Source organism: Lonchura striata, chromosome 1, assembly GCF_050655825.1.
Source record: "Lonchura striata isolate lonStrDom1 chromosome 1, ASM5065582v1, whole genome shotgun sequence".
Taxonomy (NCBI): Eukaryota; Metazoa; Chordata; class Aves; order Passeriformes; family Estrildidae; genus Lonchura; species Lonchura striata.
In genome coordinates, this window is record NC_140703.1 from 37352862 (window position 1) to 37375670 (window position 22809).

The window sequence follows — 22809 nt, forward strand, 5'->3', positions numbered from 1 at the left end:
TCCAAGGGAAGAAATTGGTTGTGCCTAGGAGGATGCACATTGCCCTGGTTAGATGCCCAGACCTGAGGCTGTTTCATTCATTCTTTCTTCTAGGAAACAGATTTCCAGTCTCTTCCCATTTGTGAACCTATGAATTGTTTTTCCTTAAGAACGTGAACATCTGTAAGGAGAACTTCAACAGGTTGAGAAAATCAGATCCATTGCCAGTTACTTTTGTCAGACTAATCAGAAACAGCACTGGTACCCTCAGCTGCTGAATATCATAAGTTAAAATGTTCTAAGGCTATGCATTGATCTTCTTTCCTTAGCTAATGCATCTTCCCTTTACTTTAATTACTGATTGCGAGGAGGTTTTGTGTTGTAAAGATACAGCATTTTTTAGGCATGCTGTGTTGCTCTACCATCACCCTGTCAGTTTTCCCCATTGGATTTCTCTCCTATCCTCATCTCTCAAAGTCTGAAGAAAGGAACTTCATACACATGCTAATGGCAGGAGACAGAACCAAAATAACTTGCCTTCAGTCATCCAGTAATTCAGGGAGAAAACTTGGAATAGATTCCTTCTCTCATGTTTCTGTGCCTTAAAGGCTTCTGTTAAATGCCTACCAGCAAAGGCTCTAAACAAATTAGATTGGTGTTCTCTCCTGTTGTCAACTAACCTGCTGTGAAGTGTCAAAGATTATAAATTTAGCTAGCTACATGTAGCAAGAGAGGAACTCTGAAGGCCCTTTCTCATGGATATTTGTGGAGGGAAAAATAATAAATAGAAGATTGTGTTCTGATCAAAATTTTAAAATAAGTCTGTATTTCACTAAAATGAACCAGAGAGGAGAAATGGTGATTTCATGCTGTTACTTCAAAGCTTGAAAACTGGAATTGAGAAACACTGCTGTTGTGCACAGTTTACCTGAGAAACTCGAAGAAAGGGAGGAGAGGAAGCAGAAGTGGGAGCTGGTTAGATAAAAGACACCCATGGGCTGTGCTTTGCCTCTGAGAAAGTCTGAAGCCCAGATCTTTCCAGCAGCAGGCACACAGTTGTTGCCCATTGGTGTCCATTTGTAGCTCTAGATTGCTTGCTAAAAACTGAATTGAGAATGATGCTATGAGGCTTTTTCAGATTAACGTGAAGAGCCCTTCCCAGTAGAGATCATGCTCTTTACATGCATGTCATGTGCCTCTAATACAGCTTGGGAAGGGCTTTATTCCACCATCCTTACATATCAACACCGAAGTGTGTTTGTTTTGTGATTATCTAAGTCCCTGTTACCTTCTGATCTTGTACTAAGCCTCTTGGTACCAGGTCTATGCGCACTGCAAAGGCACACGGCTTGTTCAGGATGTTGTTATAATTATGGTGCTGCCACAAAACACTGATTCATATCTGCACTGTTTACAGGCCTCTGACAATGCTATTAGTTCAGTACATAATTTAGCAGTAAGTTAATAAAGAAGCATTCACCCTATTAGGCAAAACATGCTTGCTTTGCAGACAGTCATAAATTAGATCATGAATTATTGACTGTTCACTCTGTCCTGGTTTGTGTCAGGAAATTTGATCTTATTAACTCTGTTTGTCTCTGTAGCTGTGTATCTTTTTTGAGTTACCATGGAATTGAAAAAAATAAAAAATAATTACCACAGGCAATCTACATGAAAAAGGCAGGTCACAAAATCCAAATCTGATTTTCATACATTATTTTCAAAGCTGAATGTGTCTTACCATGGTTTACATTTTAAGTTAAGAACTTATATGTCTTACCATCAATTGAATATTGGTCCATGTAATTTTGTCTGCACCACTTCAATTTTGTTGTCTATCTTCTTTCTCTCTTTTTCCTATGTGAATTTTGCATTCTTTGTTCAGTATTGTTGATCCCCAGTGTGTCTCTGAATCGGTTTACACTGTGTTATTTATTGTTATTTATATTATGCTTTTCCTGTTTTGAAACTAAGGTGGTAGGCTGTAAAAAATCTTTTATGCGATACAGAAAAGTAAAACTATGTTTTAACAGCTGAATTGTCAGGCAAAGAGAATAGAAGTTAATGAATAATAAAAGGTACCTCTCTGGATTGTGGTATTTAAAACTGATGAATTTCAGGAACTTCTTTATAGACATCAGTGATGGACATTTTTATAGAAGCTTTCTTTTGTAACACAAAGCATCAGTACCTTTCCCCATACATTTCTGAGCTGTTTTCCACTGCTTGAATTCCCCTGCTTCTGTCTAATACTTAAGCAAATTAGCATGGTACTAGAACTCTAGCTTATGTAATGCCCAATGCACTAGAAATTCCATACAATGGTACTGAACTAGTTAACAGGTCTCTCTCTCCAAAGAGTTCCTTTCTTACCCATCCTGCCTGAATTACAGTCACTCCAGAGTGCTGCAGTATCAGAACAGCACCATGCAGCCAAATCTAAGTGATTATTTCATCAACATGTTTGCACTGATATTGCAGTCACAAGTTTAAATAACTCAGTGACAATTTATCTGAAAGAAACTTTCTGTGGCTGCATACCTTAGAAATCATCATCTTTCTGTGGACTCCAGTATTAGTCAAGGAAAAAATATTTTACATCTCTTCCTGTATTCGACAGGTTTAACACTCTGGAGTGCTATTGAATTTTTCATTTATTTCAATTTTCATGAAACATGAAAATTATATTTTAGATTAAAAAAACAAACTGACTTGACTGACCATAAAAATATTAAGTTCCTTTTATGCAGCAAAGATCTTATTGTAAGATCTTATTCTAAGGAAAAACTTGGTCAATATTTTGTTTCTGAGAGCCAAAACCACTAGTTCATGGTGAGACAGTTCATACTCTGTCAAAACGCCTCTGTGGTTTGCGTAAATAATTTGGACTTCTTAGCCAAGCCATATTTTCTGGCAGTACATCATCATTGTTACATTCCTTACTCCACTGCAGCTGTTAGAGCAGGGGTTCCCCAGAATATGGGAGGTTCAGTGTCAAACTTTCAAGATGTAGGAAAACTTTGTTTCAATGTGCTGCTCATGTCATGCCGTCCTGTGTGTTACTCGGAATCATAGCAACACAAAGAACAAGCTTGGTACTTTCTCTGTGGGGTACCCATTTTAATTATGGTGTAGCTGTTTGTGTCTTGTGCTAATATTTATGCCCAGATTTGTCCTTGTTACCCTCCTCTTCGATATTTCCTATCAAAACTAGGTTTTAAGTTGCAGCTGTGTTGTATGCAATCTAATGGTACTGATGCTCCAAAGCTGATGGAGGTTCTTACTGAACTTGAACAACGTGTTTACTCCTCCTCCATTTGTTTTAAGGCTGCACCTATGTTGGGAATAACTATTCCAATCACACCTAAGCAGGAGGGAGGGTTTTCTGCTTGTCGGTGCAAGCACAGTGCTGCTTCATTTTGTGCTCAACTTGCTGGGCCTGATCTTTGGTAACACTTTTCTTCTTTTGTGCTCAAGTTTCCCCATTTGTAAAATGGATACAGTGATCATTATCTTTGCCTCACGGGGGTTGTTGTGAAGCTAAAACGAGTTTATATTTGCAAAGCCCTTTGAGAGCCCCAGATGAAAAGTACTTGTAAAAGTCCTGAACTTGAGATTGCCTCCTGGGTTATCTGTTGCAACTGGTTTTCCTGCACAAACCTGAACGCGCTGCAGACTCTGCTGGTGTCAGCTGGGAGGATTTTAACTTGGATTGAGGAACAGCTGAGCAGTTCAGTGCCTTCAGCAGGCAAAGCACACCTTGGTCCCAAGTCAGTACCTTGGCTGTCCCCTGGCTGGACACACCACAGGCTGGCCCAGAGTGCTGCCGTTCCTGGGCTCTGGACCCCACAGCCCTCTTGGCACTGGGGACAGCCGGCCTGGAGAGCTCCGAGGGTAAGTCAGGGCTGCAAAGCCGGAGCTGTCCCTGCACTCTACCACACCTACAGCGCCTGGCCCGCGGCACTTTCCAGTACCTGCCAAGCAGCCCTGCAGCTGGGAGGAGTTTGGCTGCTTCCTGATGCCCTCATTCATCCTAGGCTTTACAGAGATTTGTTTTCTTTTCCTTTCCTTTATCCCAATCTTCCTCTCACAACGCCCCACAGCTACCTACACCTCCTTCTGCTCATCCTTCACCTCTCCGCTGTTGCACTCCGGCCTCAGCTGTTGACGGGCAGATATGACTCCTTGTCCTGTGAGCAGCAATTTTCCTTCTGGCCACCATTAGAGGCTGCCAGAGCCGCCTGGATCGAGCCGAGCCAGCAGCAGGGCTGGATGTACTGGGAGTTCCAGCACTCAGTTGGTTGTAGGAGTAATTGCCAGAGAAAAGCATCGTTCATGGCAGTGGCACGAGACGAGACGCAGAGAGACTGAGGATAACTTGGGAGTTAGAGAACGGACAGAGGAATGGAAAAATGTGGTAAGAGCAAAGGACATCAAAACTGAGGATTGAGGTGGATGAGAAATATAGAGGGTGAAGAAATGCAGGGTGGGAGAATATTTTGGGAGAGGGGAGTAGAAAAAGTAAACATTAGTTCATATAGAACTTGCGAGAGATTAATAAAGAAAATTTGGTACAAGTTTGAGCCCAATTAAGAGAATGCTTATGGAGCCCCTACCAGTCCCAGCATCCTGACCACCCTTTGCATGCCTTCTCTCCTTCCTGCCCTGTCCTGCCTGTGCTTCCCTGTCTGCTTCCTCAGTCATCCCCTTGCTGCCATGAACTCGCCATGGAACACAGACATTTAAACACAGCTGTGGGCTGGCTGGGGCTGCTGGCTGGGCAGTGTCTGCAGGCGTTACCTGGTGGAGCTGCTGGCCTGAGCCTCCTTGTGCCTGTGTCTATGCTCCACTGCTTCAAGTCTTTTGCTTTTAGTAAAGTTGTGCTTCATTTCCAGTAAGCTGAGGTGGCAATCGGGTCTGCAAAGTGCGTAATTTTCTTCTATGTTTGGACAATTGTTTTGATTTGTCTTCTATACGTGTGTCTGGTTCATTTCCAACCCAGAAACTTTACCTTGACGTATGTTTGTGTATTGGAGTCCCAAACTCTGAAGAGGATGCTAATTATGCAGAGGACATTTTAAAATGAATAATGTGGGAAATGTAAGATCATAAACTCTGTACAAAATTACTGCAGGTGTGGCTTACCTTGCAAGAGAGTTAATTTGTCTTGAGTTATTCTGGCCAAGCAATAACTGAGGCTTGATAGCACAGAAAATAATTCAATTATAAATTATTTAGACCATCTGTACCTCCAAAATCATTATACAATGACAGGATATCATTCTGCTTTCAGGATGTTTGTGATAAAGGAAAATAAAAAAAGAGGTGAAAGATGTCCTCCTGCTGTAGATGTACTTAAACTTGACTTTTATTCTAGAAGTTTTTGCTTGAGTCTGTGTGCAAATTGAATGAGTGTCAGCTGCTCCTCCCCTCAAGCCCATATAACTACACCCTGTGAGATGAGCTACCATTATTTAATAACTACTCCCCATGTTCAAAGTGTGCATTAGGAGATGCAGCATTTCTGGGAGGCATCAGACTGAGTGGGCTTTTGCTTCTCTCCTTGCGCTGCATGGGAATTTTATGTGAAACATTTTTAACATTTCCAGTTTTTATCAGACACAGAAAGAATGGCACTTCATTTTAGTGGTGTTGTTGGCTCGGCCATCAAGTAGATATATGAGAAATTTTATCTGCATGGATTGTATTTTTTTTTCCAAGGGAAAGGATTTAGAGAATTACATTTGGAGCTGATTTAGAACTTACTGACATTTTTAGCACCTGAATATCATTGACCATCTTGCATTCTGTCTTTATGAGTATATTTGAAATAATACCAAATCAATATTGTACCAAATTTCAATATTAATATTGATCTAGAAATCAATAGTGTGACAGTATTACAATTATTTTCTTAAGAAATATTTTTATTTGAAGCTGAAGTTTCTTAAATTATATGAATGCTCATAGCATGGTGTTAGTTTTTACATTTTGGTAAGAAATTCATTCCTACAGCTAAAAACTGCCTTGGGTCTCCTTACCAAGTTGTTGTGGGTTTTTTTAATCAATAATTTGAAATACAAATACTTAGCGCATTTGGCAGCAGTACATTTTTAAAAGTTTTCAGTGCATGTGTCAACATATTTAAATTATACTGTTTCTTTATTTGGCGTGTAGTATTTTAAATAACCTAATTTTGAAGTCTGTGTTGCCCTTGCGATCATCTCTCAATGCAGTGCTGGGCTACATCACTGTATAAATTTTGCTATCTTCAAATTCCAGGTCTAAGAAGTCTTACGAGTATTATACTGAAGCTGAGCAAACATTTTTTGGTACAACATTAGGTCCAAATTGCTTTCAAGTGCCAAAGGGAAAAAGCAAATCAGGGCTGCCTTCATTCACAAAAGGAGTGGCTAAAATCATCTTCCAGGGGAGCCTGCATTCACTCTGGGGAATATGAGGCTCCAGCTTCCAGAGGAGTAGTCAGAGCACCAAACTGAAGGGGCTGTTAAATCAATGTTTCCTCTCAAGGTTCTTTCACTTCCTTAAAGACAAGTAAACGTTAGGCCAGAGCAACCTTGTAGTGGGTGTGGTGTTTTGAAAGCAAGGTAGATGCTGTGAACCAGGGTCCCCTCTATGGATGCCCTGAAAACTGCTCAGCAGCAATCTTACATGGACCTGCATACATTGTTAGAGTTCATCACATAGAATCATTGAATGGTTTGGGTTGGAAGGTCCCTCTAGTTCCAACCCCCCTGCCGTGGACAGGGACATCCTCATTAGACTGGGGTGCTCAGAGCTCCATCCAGCCTGGCCTTGAATACTTCAGGGATGGGGCATCTACAGCTTCTCTGGGCAACCTGTGCCTCACTATCCTTGCAGTAAAGAGTGTTTCCAAGGGCTCTTCTTAATATTTAATCTCAATCTACCCTCTTTCAGTTTATAGCTAATACCCTCTGGGCTGCCACTATGTGCTCTTCTAAACTTCTGTAACGTATGTAAAGATTTCATCAAGTCAAAGCAGCAGGCAGAATTTCTGCTATCTTGCTAAGGAGGATGCTCCCCAGTTGAGGAGCTGATTTAGACTTCAGAAATGGAATACTAAGACTGCAATATAAAGACATCATTAAATTATACAAAGTGCAACAATTTCAGTGATGGAAATAGGCAATGAAAGTGTTTTCTGAGATGATATTGGAGACAGCAGATTGTTCTGATTTTTTTTTCTCTGACTGCCTTTTTGTTTATTCAATTTTGTTTTCATTCAGAGCTTATTAGATTTAATTTTTTATTTTTTTTGCCTAACTTGAAAAGTTGTTCACCATAAACCAATGCCATTTTTGTCAAGAAAAAAGGATGATAAAAAAAATTGACCTTAACTTCCCATTTTATTTCAGAGTTCAGTTGTAAATCTGTAGGTGTTACAGCCAAGAGGCATTCAGTTACATAGAAAGATGAGTGGTGGTGTTTCATCTCTGAAATTAAATCAGTCTTACTGGTGCTCAGCTATATGCCTTTGGCTTGAGGAGCTGGTCTAGCAAGGCCTTTTAGGTTGAAAAATCAGGTGACATATGTAGGAGATTATGATGACCAGAGAACCTATGTTTGCTCTCCTTACAAAAAGATTTGGGGACATTAAATGAAACTAATAAACAGTAGGTAGAAATAACCACAAGGAGAATTTTTAACTGGTGGTAAAGCTGTGAGATGCATTGATAAAAAACACTGGGGATATTGAGTTTTCATGTATTTTGAAAAAGGTTAAATTAATGTAAAAGAAATTATCCAGGGATATTAATTGGAAAAAAGAAAAAAAGTATTTTTGGGTCACAAAAGTCCACCCGCTGAAAATGTATTCTGGGTGAAAAATTGTGTAATATTTTTCCTTTACCATCTGCTAAATCCACAGTTGGAAAGAATCCCCAGACTGGTCTGGTTTATCACTTCATGTAACATTTATCTTTTAGAGGAGCACCTTATTCCGAGCTTCCCTACAGTGGGATCATTCTGGCCATAGGAGCAGCACTGTCTCCATTAGGCCAAGGGCTGGATCTCTGTGTGAGCCACTTGGTGTTTGGTAGGGATGTGGTCAGAAGGTTCAGCAGGCAGCTCCAGTCCAGGTCTCCTTGCTGGCTGTTTTGCCTTGCTGCCTCGGTGTGTGCCTGCAGCAATCCCACTACCAGGGGCCAAGGTTTTAACCTACTGAACAGGGTTTTGTACTAAAGGTTTGTCACTGCTTTCTTCTGTTCCTGTTGGGAGCCACTAATGATCCCCTCTTGAAATCAATCACTGCATGTCAGGATGTGCAGGAGCTCAAGGTAGGTAGTGCTAAATGAGCTCAGCATTGCAGAGCTGCATTAATATTGCCATTTACTTGTAGTAATTGGCTGTTGACATATGGAAGATACTGATCTGGCTGGATTTCTACTCTAGATCTACTCTGTCAGTGTCTGTGCTGGCTTGGATGGCTCTGTATGGGACTTCACTGTGCCAGTTTTGATGCAATATGATGCGTCTTTGAGGTCAGATTCCAGATATTAGGTTGGGGGATATTTTCAGCCAAGAGGTGTGTGTGTGTATATATATATTTATATATATACATACACACACATACAAAAACAGACACCCTTTGATAAAGGCATTCCAAAGACATTCCACCTAAAAGGACAAAAAGATCTCTTTGGAGTGGCAGAAAGGGTTAAGTGAAAAAACACCCCAGCTTTGTCCAGGAAGTTCTCAGAATCAGTATAGAGTGCAGAAAGTCCTTTAAACAATAAATAAACTGCTTTTTAGCCAATTTTGTGTCTGGAGTGTAGTCTTACAGCTGAGTTTAAGGCCTTTAAGAAAAAAAAAGAGATTTAAAAAAAGGAAATGCTGATGCATCCTCTATTGCAACTGTGTGAATAGGAACATATTCAAGCTTCTAAATATATTTTCTTCTAAGAGTCTAAAGGCTACGGGGACTTTTCCATTCCTAATTATATAGTGCAGTATGCTGTCTGTTTCTGACTTACAACTTCAAAAATAGAACTTAGAGTCATAAAAGAAACACAAGGAGAGGGATAAAGAGACGCCGTATATGATAAGGAAGTGCTCTGCTAATATTTTTACTGATGTTGTAGCCAGGCACTTGGTTTCTAAATTCAGTGACTGTTATGCAAACCCTTTAATACAATGGCATTTCATTAAGTGGCTGTTAAAAAAAAAAAAATCTGTGGGTAACTAAAGTAGTAGCAAAGGACAAGCAATGTTAAATGTTTTGACAGTTCTGTGGCTGTGCTGGTTGTGTCTCAGGTCTCAGCAAGGTCACATCTCTAACAGGGTATGGAAGCACAGTGATCTCAAGCATAACATAGTCTGAAATTTAGAAGTATTTCCTAAAATCTGAGTTATTTCCTAACAGTTTGAGCTTTGGTCTCTGTTCTGGATGTGAAATAAAGCTCAAAGTCCTATGACAGGACACCTGTGGATCATGGTGGTAGGACCTATAGCCTCCCTGGATGGGATCTGAAATTCTTGACTGCATTATAGCAGGCACTTTTACCTCCAAAACCATCACTAGACTCTTGCTATACAAAGGAGGAATTTCATTTGTACTTTTTTATTTCTCATGCAAACTCTGAGAGGGCAAGAAGTAGGACTTGGTGCTAGCCTGTCCCTGGATAGATATGGGAATGGGAAAAATTACTGGGACTGCCCTGATCTAGAGGGAGTGAGCTGATTCACACAACCAGACTTTTGCTGATGCTCTTCCATGTCTTTCACCTTCTGCCATTTAGGCAGGAATCCACTAAGAGATCACTTTCACTTGGAAGGGTAAATGGCTATTTTCTACACTCAAAATACTGAAAAAATTCAAAGGATTGAGCTGTGGGGATAACCAACACAATTTGAGGTCCCACTTCAAAACCTTATCGGTTTTGGAGGCTGTGAGATAAATGCAGGTGGTGTGCTACAGGACAGACTGGGTTTCCATTATATTGTAGTAAAATCTGCACACATACGTAAATGAGAAACATTTTATAAGAGGTGTTTTTTTAAATTTAAGTCTCTGGGGTGATAATCATTCCAGTTGCTGATATGACTTGTGAGGCTGCAGAAGCACTGCACCAGGCTTGAGCAAGCACTCCCTGCTTTTCAGCAAGGCTTGTTTGCTCAGCCGTCCACCAACCTTTAGGCTCCCTGGGCCAGCACACTGAAACTGGCTCACCACTGCAAGGGGAGAAACCATCTGCCTGGGTGAATTTACTTAGGGAAGTGCTGTGCAAGAGCTTAGTTCCTGTCTTTGCACACACAGCTGCCTTTGTGCTTGGTTGAGGTGATTGCCTTTCAACTCTTGCTTCTGAAGACTTGTTGCAAGGGGAGTGCAGCCAGGAACAGGCAGGAGAATGCTTTGTTTGGTTATCCAATGTTTATGCTGAGTGTGCCTGGGGGCTACAGTGAGGGCTAGTCCCTGTTTGAGATGAGCCAAGAAGGTGTAGACTCTCCTCTGGAAAACTCATTTAGACTGTAAAGAGGAGACAAAGGAAGTGGGAGGCAGGTGAGGTTTTAATCCTACATTTGTAGACTATGAAAGAAGAACCTGGTGGAGGTTGCACGCAAAGAGTTGGGATGGCATCAGGCCAGCATCATTGGGGAAAAGCTTATATGTTATTAAATTTATTTCAGTGCAATAGATTCATGCCATTGATTCAGAGGCTTGAATGATTATGGGTTTTTTTCTCAGAAATGAAACACTGTGGGTTTAATCCTTATTTATTTTCCTCAGAACTACAGATAATTCTGTTCTTGTTAGAAGCACAGGCTAGATTCAATACTTTATATACTGCCTTCATGTTAAATACATTGGATTTACCATTTTATTGCATCAGTATTTCCACATATTTTTAAATCAAAATCAATCCTAGGATTTCAAATTATTGTTAAGTTTGGTTCTAATTCTTCTGTGTCATTATTAAGTTACAAAGCCCTCCCCCCCATCAAAAGTTTTATCAAGTAGTATTTTCAGCAGCCGCCATAAGATATTTGGAAGTTCATTTTAAATCATGTGTCAAATTTCTAGTTAGGATTTGCTGTTACCTTCAGACATTTTTCATAAGCACTAGTTCCCCTCCAGCTTCCAGAGACAGACAGGAATATTTTTCCACTGATAAATTTTATCACTTTATTTTTGAAATAGACAAAGTAGTTTTGCACTACTTTATAAAGTCAGGAAGGGGTCTGAGAGAATACATGAATTTGCTACAGCAATTGGATCATGTCTCTAAGGATCATTATACATAAGGAAACTATGCCCTAAGGTGCATGTATGTCATTGGCATTTAGTGTTAGCTCTGTATTTTGTGATTTTAAAGACACATCTGAAGACGTCTGTAGTAAATGGGATAGCCTTTATTCTGAATTCTTAGTGGAAAATTAAAAAAAAAATATTATTCTGCTTCAAAGGAAGCTATATGACCCACTATTAATATGTACATTTTTTACCCCATGTAGTGTAAATTCTAGTTAGTATGGAATAGGAAGGGTCTGTATAGAATTAAAAAAAAAAAAAAAGCAAAGTAGGGGAGAGTCATCTTTCTCTAGCTAATGGACTAGGCATAGTCTCTTAAGGTCAGATAATCTCATTATATTTGTTGACCTCTTGAAGAAAAGATAGTAATTGTTTCAGTTTTCAGCCTAGAATCTTGTGTTCTTGCTTAAGATGTGTTCTTGTGAGTTCTGGAAGAAATAAAATATCAACAGTTTTGTAGGGAAACAGGCAAAAAAGGTTAGACAATGGAGCAAAGGATAAAGAGAAAGTTTAGTGTTTCTTTGTCTTACCTCTGTAGCCTATTTGATATCTCCATACTGATATATGGAGGTGTATATCTACTTGATATAATCCATAGCTTTGCATTCATTCTCCCATTATAAATATTTTTACCTTGATTTCTGTGCTCTTACTAAAGAATAAAGAAATTCCATCTCAATTTGAGTTTTTCTCATGAGGCAACTAAAAAAAAATTCAGTTAGCTTTGGTTAGAAACAATCTATGAATGCTGGCCATTCTGCAATGGAAAGCATGGTAACTCTACTTTTGAAAAGCAGTGTTGTCCCATTAATACGACTTAGCTGGAGGTGTCTGGATGGCAACTAAGACCTGTGGATTACTACAGGATTTGGTATCATGATGTTGATCCATGGAGTACAGTTTATTCCTTAGTTCTTCAGTGTATACTTAGTTCCAGTTAGCTTTGTAATGGAGCTGCGAGTGGACTAATGTGTGTTGGCAGGACCATTTGGTCTTTTGGGGCTCTTAGCTGCCACACCACGCTGCTTTGGGTTTCCCTCCAGGGCACCATATTGCACAGAACAAGGGAACAGAATGATCATTACCAGTTGTCACCTACTATATGTCCAGTAAGTGCCTAAGGATTGAACTCGTCTTCTTTACTTACAAGTTGACTGAAGCATTTGGCTTTTCAAGGATGTCTGCAGTTTCTTAAAAACAGTAAAAATCAAGCTCAGATGAATATAATTAAGTAGAAATAGGGTTTTTTCTTTAATACAAGCCCTTATCTGCTTTGAAGATGGCAACAATAATTGGTAATCCTCTGAGACCCCGACCTTCCCCCTTAACAAAGTATCTCTGATATTTCTTCTATCAGTTTTAACTGTTTTGCATGATTGTTGTGTATGTTCTATATTTAACTATCCAAGGTGCTTCATATTGAATTATACTACAAAAGTTTTGTAGGATATGTTCATTATGTTAAAGAACTTACATGAGGCAGTGTGCTAGATGAAGAGCTGCCTAACTCATTTTAATTTGTTACCTGTTTGGGGGATTCTACAGACCTTAATCAAATTAGGTGTATGCATAATATTTAAAAGCAGGCTTCCACTACTTGGAGATATTGATGGATGAGAAGCTCAACATGACCTGGTAGCCCAAAAAGCCAAGATGTATGGGGCCTCTCCCAATCCAAACCTTTCCCTGATTATATGACAATAAAACTATTGTATGTATTGGTGAAACTACTAGGATTTCTTCTGTTGGAACTTGTGTTATCTTGTGTTATGAGGCAGATATGCTCTGGGGCACAGGTCTGTCACCATCTGAAACTAACTTACAGGTATAGGGCATATCCACCAATAAATGAGAAAAGAAATCACAAAGATAAAATTTTGCCATAGACTTGCCAGGTGAACATAAATCCAGGAAAATGCATTGGAGAGCTGCTTTCAAAGGCAGAATAATTTTTTCCCTAAGGAGTAAGACCATGCACTTAATAGTCTGAGAGATTTCGTAAACTGGGTTTACTGGCATTTTTGCTATTATCCTTTTAGGTTTATTTTCTTGCAGCATGTGCATACATGTTCTTGAGTATTGTATTTATTTATTAAAAAATGAAAAATTAACTTCCTTATGAGGGAGAAAAGAGCCTACAGGTGTGGAAAGGAATAGAATCATAGTAGCACAATTTGTTTTGGGTTAGAAGGGACTGTAAAGATTGGCCAGTGACACTTTCCATTAGACCAGGTTGCTTAAAGCCACTCCCAGCCATGGAAATTTCCAGCATTAGAGCAAACCACCAAACCCGACCTTTGAATGATATCTAGAAACTTTGTGCTACAGTACTTTTGCTCAGAAGTGAAGCATGTGTTTTGTGTCCTTTTCAAGTTTTATCAGTTTCAAATAACTGTTCTTTTTGTCGTTTTGATTTGAGTTTGTTTTAAACAAAAGCAGCAGGACAAGAACATGACAAAAACCAGCATAAATTCTCAGAATTCTGGTAAACTTAGGTAAAGTTTCATTCTCCTTCCATGTGCTAAGATTCCTAATCAATATCCAGATCAAGTGTTCTTTTGCTATAAAGAGTCACATTTAATAGTTGATTGTTATGTATAGAAACATAGCAGAACTGGGAATATTTTTAGCAACCCACATTTATTTCACTGATGATCCTTTCAGACATGCAGAAGACATTCATTTACAATATGCCTTTTTCTATTGTACCCAAAATACTTAGAGGCATCTCACAACAAATGTATTGCAAAAGAGCAGTAGTGTCTCAGTTAATCTAGTTCTTTGGAATTAGCTCTTTTCACTTGTCCTCATTTGCAAAGAAAGGACGGCCCAGTAGTTAAGTCATTAGCATGCTGCTTTGGAGATAGATTTTTACTGCTCTTAAGTTGTAGATTTCCTTTCCAACTAGGACAGATCTGTCAGATGAGGAGAATGCAGCTCCATCTAACCAGGATATTGAGGATGATTGTCTGTCTGTTCTCAGATACTGTAGTAAATGCTCGAAGTAAGAACATGAGGGAAATTTAATAGTATTCTAATAAAAAAGAAAATGTGATTACCATACAGCAGATCTTGTAGCCTAGAGTCAGTGTTGAAAACAAAGAATTTAACTCGAGTAAATTATTTAGCATCAAGCATTCTCTTTTAAATTGTCTGCTTTTTGTAGGACAGCATTTTCACTGTGGCAGCTTTTGTATCACACTATGAGATTTGTAGTTGTCCTTACTATGGTCCATAGTAATAGAATGCAACATCACTGTTTTGAAGCAATTATATTGTTTAGTCAAAACTGTTTAAATGAAATCTGTAAAGACAAGTTATTACTTATTTCTATCACTATAGTGCATGTAATCCCAGTTTATGAAGGAGGATGGTAGGTGTGAGCAATTGGGTAGACTCAAGTTTGAATCTGGTGTGTCTTTTGGAAGGACTGAGTGCTCTGTCTCAGTGCTTGTGAAGTATATGGCATTAAGTCTGTAATCTGGCAGACATGGACTTGATGATCCTTGTGGGTCTCTTCCAGCTTGTCGTATTCTGTGATTCTGGGATTCCCAGTGAAGTCATCTTCATTTCACAGCACTGCTGACAAAGTTTTGTCAAACAAAGTTTTGTTTCATCCAAAGTAACTGCTGAAGCATTTAGTACCTATGGTTCTTTTTTCTTATAGGGTCAACGATTGCATCTTGCGAGTGAACGAGGTTGACGTGTCGGAAGTCTCACACAGCAAAGCCGTGGAGGCCCTGAAGGAGGCTGGTTCCATAGTGCGGTTGTACGTCCGGCGGAGGAGACCTATACTGGAGACCGTCGTAGAGATCAAGTTGTTCAAAGGACCGAAAGGTAGATAAGAAAATTAAAAAGACATCCATTTTAAACTTGGTGTTTAACCTCTCTTGTAGTTTAAATGGCATCTGACTTTGTTCATTTACTGACCAGTTGAGTTGACCTGTCAAATACTGAAACGTAGTTCATTTAGGCTGGTAGGTGTTGAATTCATGGTTACATCTCCTCCTGAAATAAAAAGGAGTTCAAGGAATTTGCTTAATTCGATGTTTACTGCAGAGATGTCTCATTACCTTCTAAACACACACACAGATACTATGTGGCAGCATATATAGTACCTCAAAAGTTCCTCTACTCAGACCTTTGACTTTGATTTAAGGTGCAGTTGAATGTGGAGTTTCTGAATTCTTCCTCTTTTCAGAAGGCATTTTGATTATCCAGCTTGCCCTCTCTACTTTCGTTATGGTTTTTTCTAATTATCTTTACAACATGAAGGCAAGAGTGTCAACTTTCCCAGACCCATAGATGAATTTTATTTTATTCTTCAACAAAATTATGTGGAAATCTAGCGCAAAACCTTCACTAGTCTAAATGAGCTTTGTCACTTCCAGCAGAACTTTCTGGTTACAAAACAAAATGCCCAATTCCTTTCTAGAAGCATTTTTCTTCATAGCTAATTTCTGGACAAAGAAAATGCTTGTTTTCACAGTACATGTGAATAGAATGAACAACAGTTAATTTTTTTGATCCATAATAGCTATTTTATGAGCAGATCTTTGATAAATATATAGATATATAGATATATAGGTATATATAATGAAATGAAGACATTTGCATGTATGTGTAGTGCACATGAGCTTAATCTCTCTATTTTATCTATATTGAATAATCTGCAACTTTTTCAGTGTTCTCCCTTACATATCCCATCATGTGAATATTATAGTATGCTTCCCCATAGGGTTTTTTAATAGTGGAGTATGTTTAATGTATTGAGACAAATTGTTGAGATTGACCTCTAATACTCAAAAAAGATAGTGCAACACTAAAAATAGTGCACTCTTTTACACTGCAGTGTATTCTTTATACTCTGCTCTTGGAAAAGAGTAAGACATATTTAAACATGCATCTGATGGTAAATCCCTGAAAGTCTGGATTCTTGTGGTCAGTTACAATCAATTACAATGCTGGATTGTTTTTCTAACAGAAAAGCATTTCTAATGGTATTTTGTATGCATGTGAATTCAGAGTAGAAGTGCAGAATGCATGTGAATTCAGAGTAGAAGTGCAGTGTAAAGATTTGGAATTAAACTAAGTGTGTGATGTGATAGTCATTTTGAGAGACCTAAGGCTAAAGAAACTAAAATTAACTTGTCCTTTCTGGTTGTGATGAAGCAGTAAAAACTATTCACCATGACCAAATTTTCACTACATTGTGAAAACGGACAAGAGAGGCAATCATTATCTAATAATGGGTTTGCATCATGTTTGTTTTGAGTGTATATCCATAACTATTTGTTTTTGCAATTATTTTCATAAAACAGAAAGGATACCAAAAGAGTACCTTTTTAGGGCAAGCTAAAGAATTTTTGTTGCTTCTTGCTGAAAGTACGATTTCGTATCTGTATTCTTATATGAATTTGACTACAGAGAAGTGCTATAAATAATTAATTTTATTGTTAAGCTGAACATTTTTTTTGTATTTTCACTTTTATAGTCAGGTGGAAACATGGATAAAAAATAATTTGATGGGCTAATTTTCTGCAAGAGCCAGGGGTTTTGCCTTCACAATTCAGGCAGCAAGGAAGCCTGCTCTGTTACGCTTTCTGTATTCTACAGATAAAAAAGCAAAATGAAGAAAATAAATAATTTATAGTTGGGATGAAAACCTTACTAATACGATTTTTAATATCTGGAGCATTTTTCCTTTGGTTTTTTTTTTTTAGTTTTTTTTTTTTTTTAAATTTGAAATCTTCCATGAAAAAATTATCTCTTGTGAGGCATCAAGCTCTTAGCAGAAGTTGAGAATAAAACCCACCCCTGACTCTTGGTGTTAGTCACACCTGTGATGCTTATCTCCTCATATTTCAGGTGATTTGTCTGCGAACTGGTCTTTCACACCATTACTATGTAATGCAAGAACCACTTAGTATTTATATAAACAGTGCTTCTTATTTCTCAGAGTGAAATTGGTATGCTTTGGTGTCCAGAGCAGGATCTGAAAACCAGGATGGTAGCTTCCACACCATTCCTTCTTTCCTACCCACAAAATTAATAATGAAAGTAAATCTGTTTTTTAGACAAGAGAGTTGTTCTCTACCTAATTTGGAGTAGCAAATATATTTTCAGTTCTTTTCCTGACTGTCTCTGTCAGTATATAACCCAGCATTTACTGAGTTCATTCCTTACTGCCCTGAGAATTTACCACATGAAAGCAAGTCTTGGCAGCCCTAATACCAGGTAAACTCAGAGATCCCTAACTTGCCCATGTGTAGTAGATTATATCTTTTGGCACTTGAAATTGGTAAAGAAGAAAATTTGCAAGGCTTTATATGTAGAGGTCCTTTTAATTTCATCTGAGATATTCAGGATGAGGGCTTTTACAAGTTATTAGTCCATAGAGGTTAATTTTTGTAGCTAATAACCACCGTATAGAAGACATTGATTAATTTGGTGAATATATTTTAAACATCAGATATTGAATAAGCATTGTCTGGAGATGGCTTTGAGAGTGTGGCAGAGGGAAGGGCATGGTCTTGTGCTGCCAGGGGGTCCCTTCTGAATGCAGATCCCCATGCAGTTGTTCCTGTCACTTTACAGAAAGGTTCTCCTAGTGTCGTATGTGCTAAACCTGTAACATTTTAGTTTTATTTTTGGGAGGAGAAGAGGTAAACAAAGACACAAATGATTTGTGTAATATGAAAATCAAGGGTTCAAAGAGAGATTCAGCTGTGTAGGCATTTAAATCTGATTATCACTTTGACACACCTGATGGCAAATATTGGCAGATAGCCACAGTCTGTGTTTTGAAGGTAATTGCTAACTGTCATCCTTGCAGGCTCTTCCTCTCTTTCATGTGCTTGGGAGATTGCCTTTTGTATGCCTCTTACATGTCTCTCCAGGCAGGTATGCAATTCACTGTATGGCTTTGCCAAGGATTGAGTGGCCAGCAGTAGATGTTTCGTTTCAGTCACTCCCAGGGCACAGCCGATTTTAGCAGCCAGCATCTCTACAGTGGCTGACAGCTGTAACAGAGGAAAGATATGCTTCCAGCTTTCTTATTTAAATCACTGGGATTTAGACACTACTGAAAATCCTGTCATTAAGTAATATTCTTTTCTTGCTCTGTATTGAAACAAGACTAGCAGTAATGAGAATGGATTGCAATGCTGGATTGCAATGCTTGGATTTGCAATGGATTTGCAAGGGATTGCAAATGCTGCAATGTTTGTTCCTGGGGAGCAAAATGCAGGCATTCAAAGAAAAGCAGTTTAATGGTGCTGTTTAGCTTTGTAATATAACTCATGCATTAGCTTCCTGTAAGACCCTGCCAAGAACTTTGTATGGGCAGTGAGTTGTGAACTTCAGTCACTGTTAGGGGTTCCAGTGCTCAGTCCCATTTCATTGCATTTAACTGAAGGATTTTAAACCAAAGTAGTTCCACTGACCTCAAGATTTTCATGCTGTCTTATCACAATCCAAATATACTTTTACTAAACCCATAAGCATTCAGTAGTATGATGATGCACAATTAGTATGCTCATGCACAAGTGACGGAAATTAAACCTGATACATTTTTCTTTCATTTTTTAAATGATCAGCAGAAAAATGTATTTCTAATATTGTAGAAATTTTATAGCAGTCAGAAACTTGGGTAAACACAGAGGTCATGTAAAATATTATCAAATTATTTGCCTACCTAGTTGATAATTTAAGCTCTGATATAATGTACCAGAAGGGAAAAAAAAAATGGGCAGAAAATAAGGATTCTTGTAACTACAGCATTCTCGGATCAGCTAATACACTTTTGACCTCACTTCTGTGGGAAATGTGTTGTCTTAAAAGACATCAGAACTGCAGAAATGAAGTTCAGGGTATGTGAAGCAGAACAGCTGAGTACCAGGAAATTTCAGAAGAAAAATGTCAGACTGAAAAACACCCAAAAAAAGGAACAACATAAAGTACAGCTAATTTTGCTATCTGGATATGCTGGTGACTTGAGTATAAATTCACAGAGAAACAGGATTACTTTCCTACACCCTTCATGATAATAGTGCCTATCATTACAGTGTTTGAGCTGTGTCAGGATCTTGCCACGATGACTGGAGCTGCCTTCTATTCATGATATTTTTGATGAAAGGCTCTTAACACACCAGCAGTTCTCTCACTTTTTGTTTTCTAAAAGCATAGTTTTTGGTCATTCCTGATGAATTCAACCAGTGACACATTTTTATGAGGTCCACCTCACACAGCTTTGGGCACTGAAAGATATATAGAGTCACTTAATTCTCTACTCTTTTAACTCTCAGAATTAGGGCCATATCAAAACTTTTCTTTTAATCATTTGGAGTGTGATTATATTTTGGGGCTTCAGATTAAAAATTTATGTATCTCTTAAGCACTGTTCAGCCCTATTCTGTATCTCCCTCTGGATGGCTATCCTTATCTTAAATTTTTTAATCAGCAAAGACAAAGTTCCTAAACCAGACGTCTCAATAAAATATGCAAAAATAAAATAGGGTTAATACAAAGGTCATAATGCTCATTTATTTTGAGAGTTAAGTATATCTGTCTAAATGTTAGACTACGTCATTGGGCATAACCAGTTCCAGAGTTCCCATTTCATTGTGCTCTGTGCTGGACTCAAGCCACTCTGTGGCACATGGTAGATTTTCTTTTCCCGTAACTATTTGTTTTATTCTTGATGTCATTGAGTAAAGTCAGTGGACGGCAATGAAGCTTTCTTACTATACTAAGAAAATAATCAGTATGGTTTAATTTGTGCATTTTTAACTCTCTTGTAAGTTATGAGATTTTCTTGAGATGATGCAGAGATTTCTCACCATCAATATAAGGTATGATTTCACTGTAGATTTATTTTGGATTGTTACTGAATTGTCCTCTAGTCCATTACTGTCCATAGTTTCCTAGAGGTTCATGCTTCTTTTTTTCATGAGAATAGACGTATTTTAATTTGGATTGATGGCTTTATTGGAAATGTCTTTTGTGTTCTGTTGCACAGATAGTATTCTAGCTTGCTGTGACAAATGTAGTCACAAAAGTACACTTCAATGATGTGTGTTACAAAAAGTCTGCTAAAATTAAAAAAAAAAAAAAAAAAAAGCTGTTCAATTCAGAATAGCAGAATAGAGGGTTAATTTTAAAAAAATTAAAAGTGCTGCTTTCAGTAAGGAAAGGAATAAACTTCTGACTTTTATCTAGCAAAGCAAAGTCAAAAGCTACCTTTTTATCTCAGGTAATAGCTGCAGCACTTAAAATGAAAGAAGGTGCTTTTTGCAAACAAAGAACCCCAGTTATTTATTTCCCAATTTCAGAGAACTGTGAGAGCTCTCAGATCTTGCTGTTTGATAACTGATTGCAAGTGCTTGCTTCAGACTGATGAGAGTACATTTTTTTTATTATTCTTTTTTTATTACAGCTATCACTTCTACTACTTTAATGATCTTTTTTCTCTAATTTAAGAGACACTAAATATGCCATAGCAAACTTTAGCATGTGGGAATAGGAGGTTTTATGGCAAGTTAGGCAGATATTCTCTTAATTAAAAAATAATGTTTTGTAAGGTCCAAAGTGTTTTCAACAAAATCATTTTTTCACATTTTATACAGAACCTTTTTTTATGGTCTTTGAAGAATTTCGGTCTTATGATTCTATCAGCTGTGAATTTATTCTGGTTTTCAATGTTCTTCTTCTGTGCTCTGTGAATCCTTATCTAAAACAGAGGAAAATGGAGCAACTTAAAAGACACAACCATATAAAAATGAGGAAGCAGGCAAACTTTCTCAAGTCTCAAGGATTTAACAAACTGTTTTGGTTTCCAACTCTAATTTAAGTGCTTCACTTAATATTACTGTAACCTGAAGTATCACTTATTTCAGGTATAAATAGAAAACCACCATAATTGAAACTAAAATACCCTTTTATTGCGAAATGTCTTTGCTTGAAGGAACTCGTATTTCCTCCAGTTAGCAGAAAGTGCTCCATCAAACACTGGTACATATTTTTCTAGTTTTAAGATAGTGGATCGAACCATCATTTGGAAGTTAACATCACTAAAAAGCACAGCTTCCCTGCAGTCTAGGATTGTCTAATGTAAGAATATCTGATCATTTAGCACGTGAAAATTCTATTCTCTTGAAAAATCATAAAATTAGAAAGCACCATGACAAAAGTGCTGTAGAAGCTTCTGCTGTTTTCCAACTATATTTTAACACATTTTTGTTGCCAGTGCCTAATGTGGTTAAAAGTGGTAGGTTATATCTACACCTTTGTATTTCACAGACTGAGGATGATGTTATTTAATTTAAGTGATGCTATTATCATATTCTTCTTCATGGTATAAATAAAATACCAAATATATTATCTGTCGGGTCACTAAAGACTTGCCATCTCATTTGTGCAAGTTACCATATATGAATTTTTTCTTTAAAAATCCCACATTGATTCTGTGAAGTGGTTCCTTACATTCCTGGGGAAAAGAAGTCCTTGTATACAATTTCACAAAGTAATAGTTATTATTTGAATGGCATTTTGGTTCTAGTTTCTCAGGCTTCTTCTTTTTTGTCTTTAGTGGAGAAAGAACATAAATCTGTTATGTTTTTTGTTTAAAATGCAGTTTAATGGCAGGAAGTGGTGGAATCTTAATTTAACCATCTTTGGAGATTAGTAGTCAGTCATTAAAAAAATTATTTTCCCAATCAAAAAGGATAATTTCAAAGGGAATTCAAAATCCCTCCTTCTGGCTGGTTGTCTCCCGTAAAACTGGAGCTCTCCTGTGAGCTGTAGGATATTATGTGCTTGAAGTCTTTTGTATTTTCATGATAACTATGATTTTCCCCTTTTCTATTTTACTGTCATTTTCCATTAGCAGTAAAGAAATAAACAACATGTCTGGGAAGACTGTGCAGCAATATAATATACATGTATTTTGTCTGTTTTTCCCTTGAAACCATTAAGCTCTTAAGAACTCTCCAAGCAGGTCTGAAGGATCTTGTGTTCATATGTCAAATGAACATCATAATCTCATTGTGGATTTTAAGTAAAAATTTCCAGAAATCATTCACAAAGAGTAAGGTTTCCACTGATACGAACATTGCTTTTTGCAGCTCCATCATGCTAACTATTTCTGAAGTGGTGCAGTAGCAATTTCAAAGTGCAGTGCTGTATTTTAATAGCCAATTGAGATGGCTATAAAAATTCAGCACTGTGCATTAAGATCATTACTAAATTGCTTCAGCAATACTTACTGATGAGGCAGCTCCAGCAGAACACATTTCATCTTAATGAACTGTGGCTACAATAGAGCAAAAGCAGCAGCTCAGGGAAAGATAGATGTGCAGGTAGACTTGGATGCCAACAAACTGGAGATTTTGTTTCAAGAGAAATAAGCTTTGGCTGGTTGCTTTTTGTTTTCAGTGGAGAAAGAAAATAAATCCATCATCTTTTTCATTGCACTTGCAGTTAAATGGCAGAAGATGATTCTATGAATCTGTGTCACATCAGACCAAATCCAACCATCTTTG

General features: G+C 37.9%; 1 protein-coding gene across 15 annotated transcripts in view; it reads left to right on the forward strand.

Annotated features, from left to right (window-relative positions):
- DLG2 (discs large MAGUK scaffold protein 2) overlaps nucleotides 1–22809 on the forward strand; it is a 982636-nt gene that overhangs the window by 665195 nt on the left and 294632 nt on the right. For all 15 annotated transcript variants that reach the window (XM_085593066.1, XM_031505123.3, XM_085593076.1 and 12 more), the window contains one exon: nucleotides 14937–15106. In XM_085593066.1, coding sequence (XP_085449192.1) covers nucleotides 14937–15106 — 170 coding nt within the window. The remainder of the gene's footprint in view (nucleotides 1–14936; nucleotides 15107–22809) is intronic.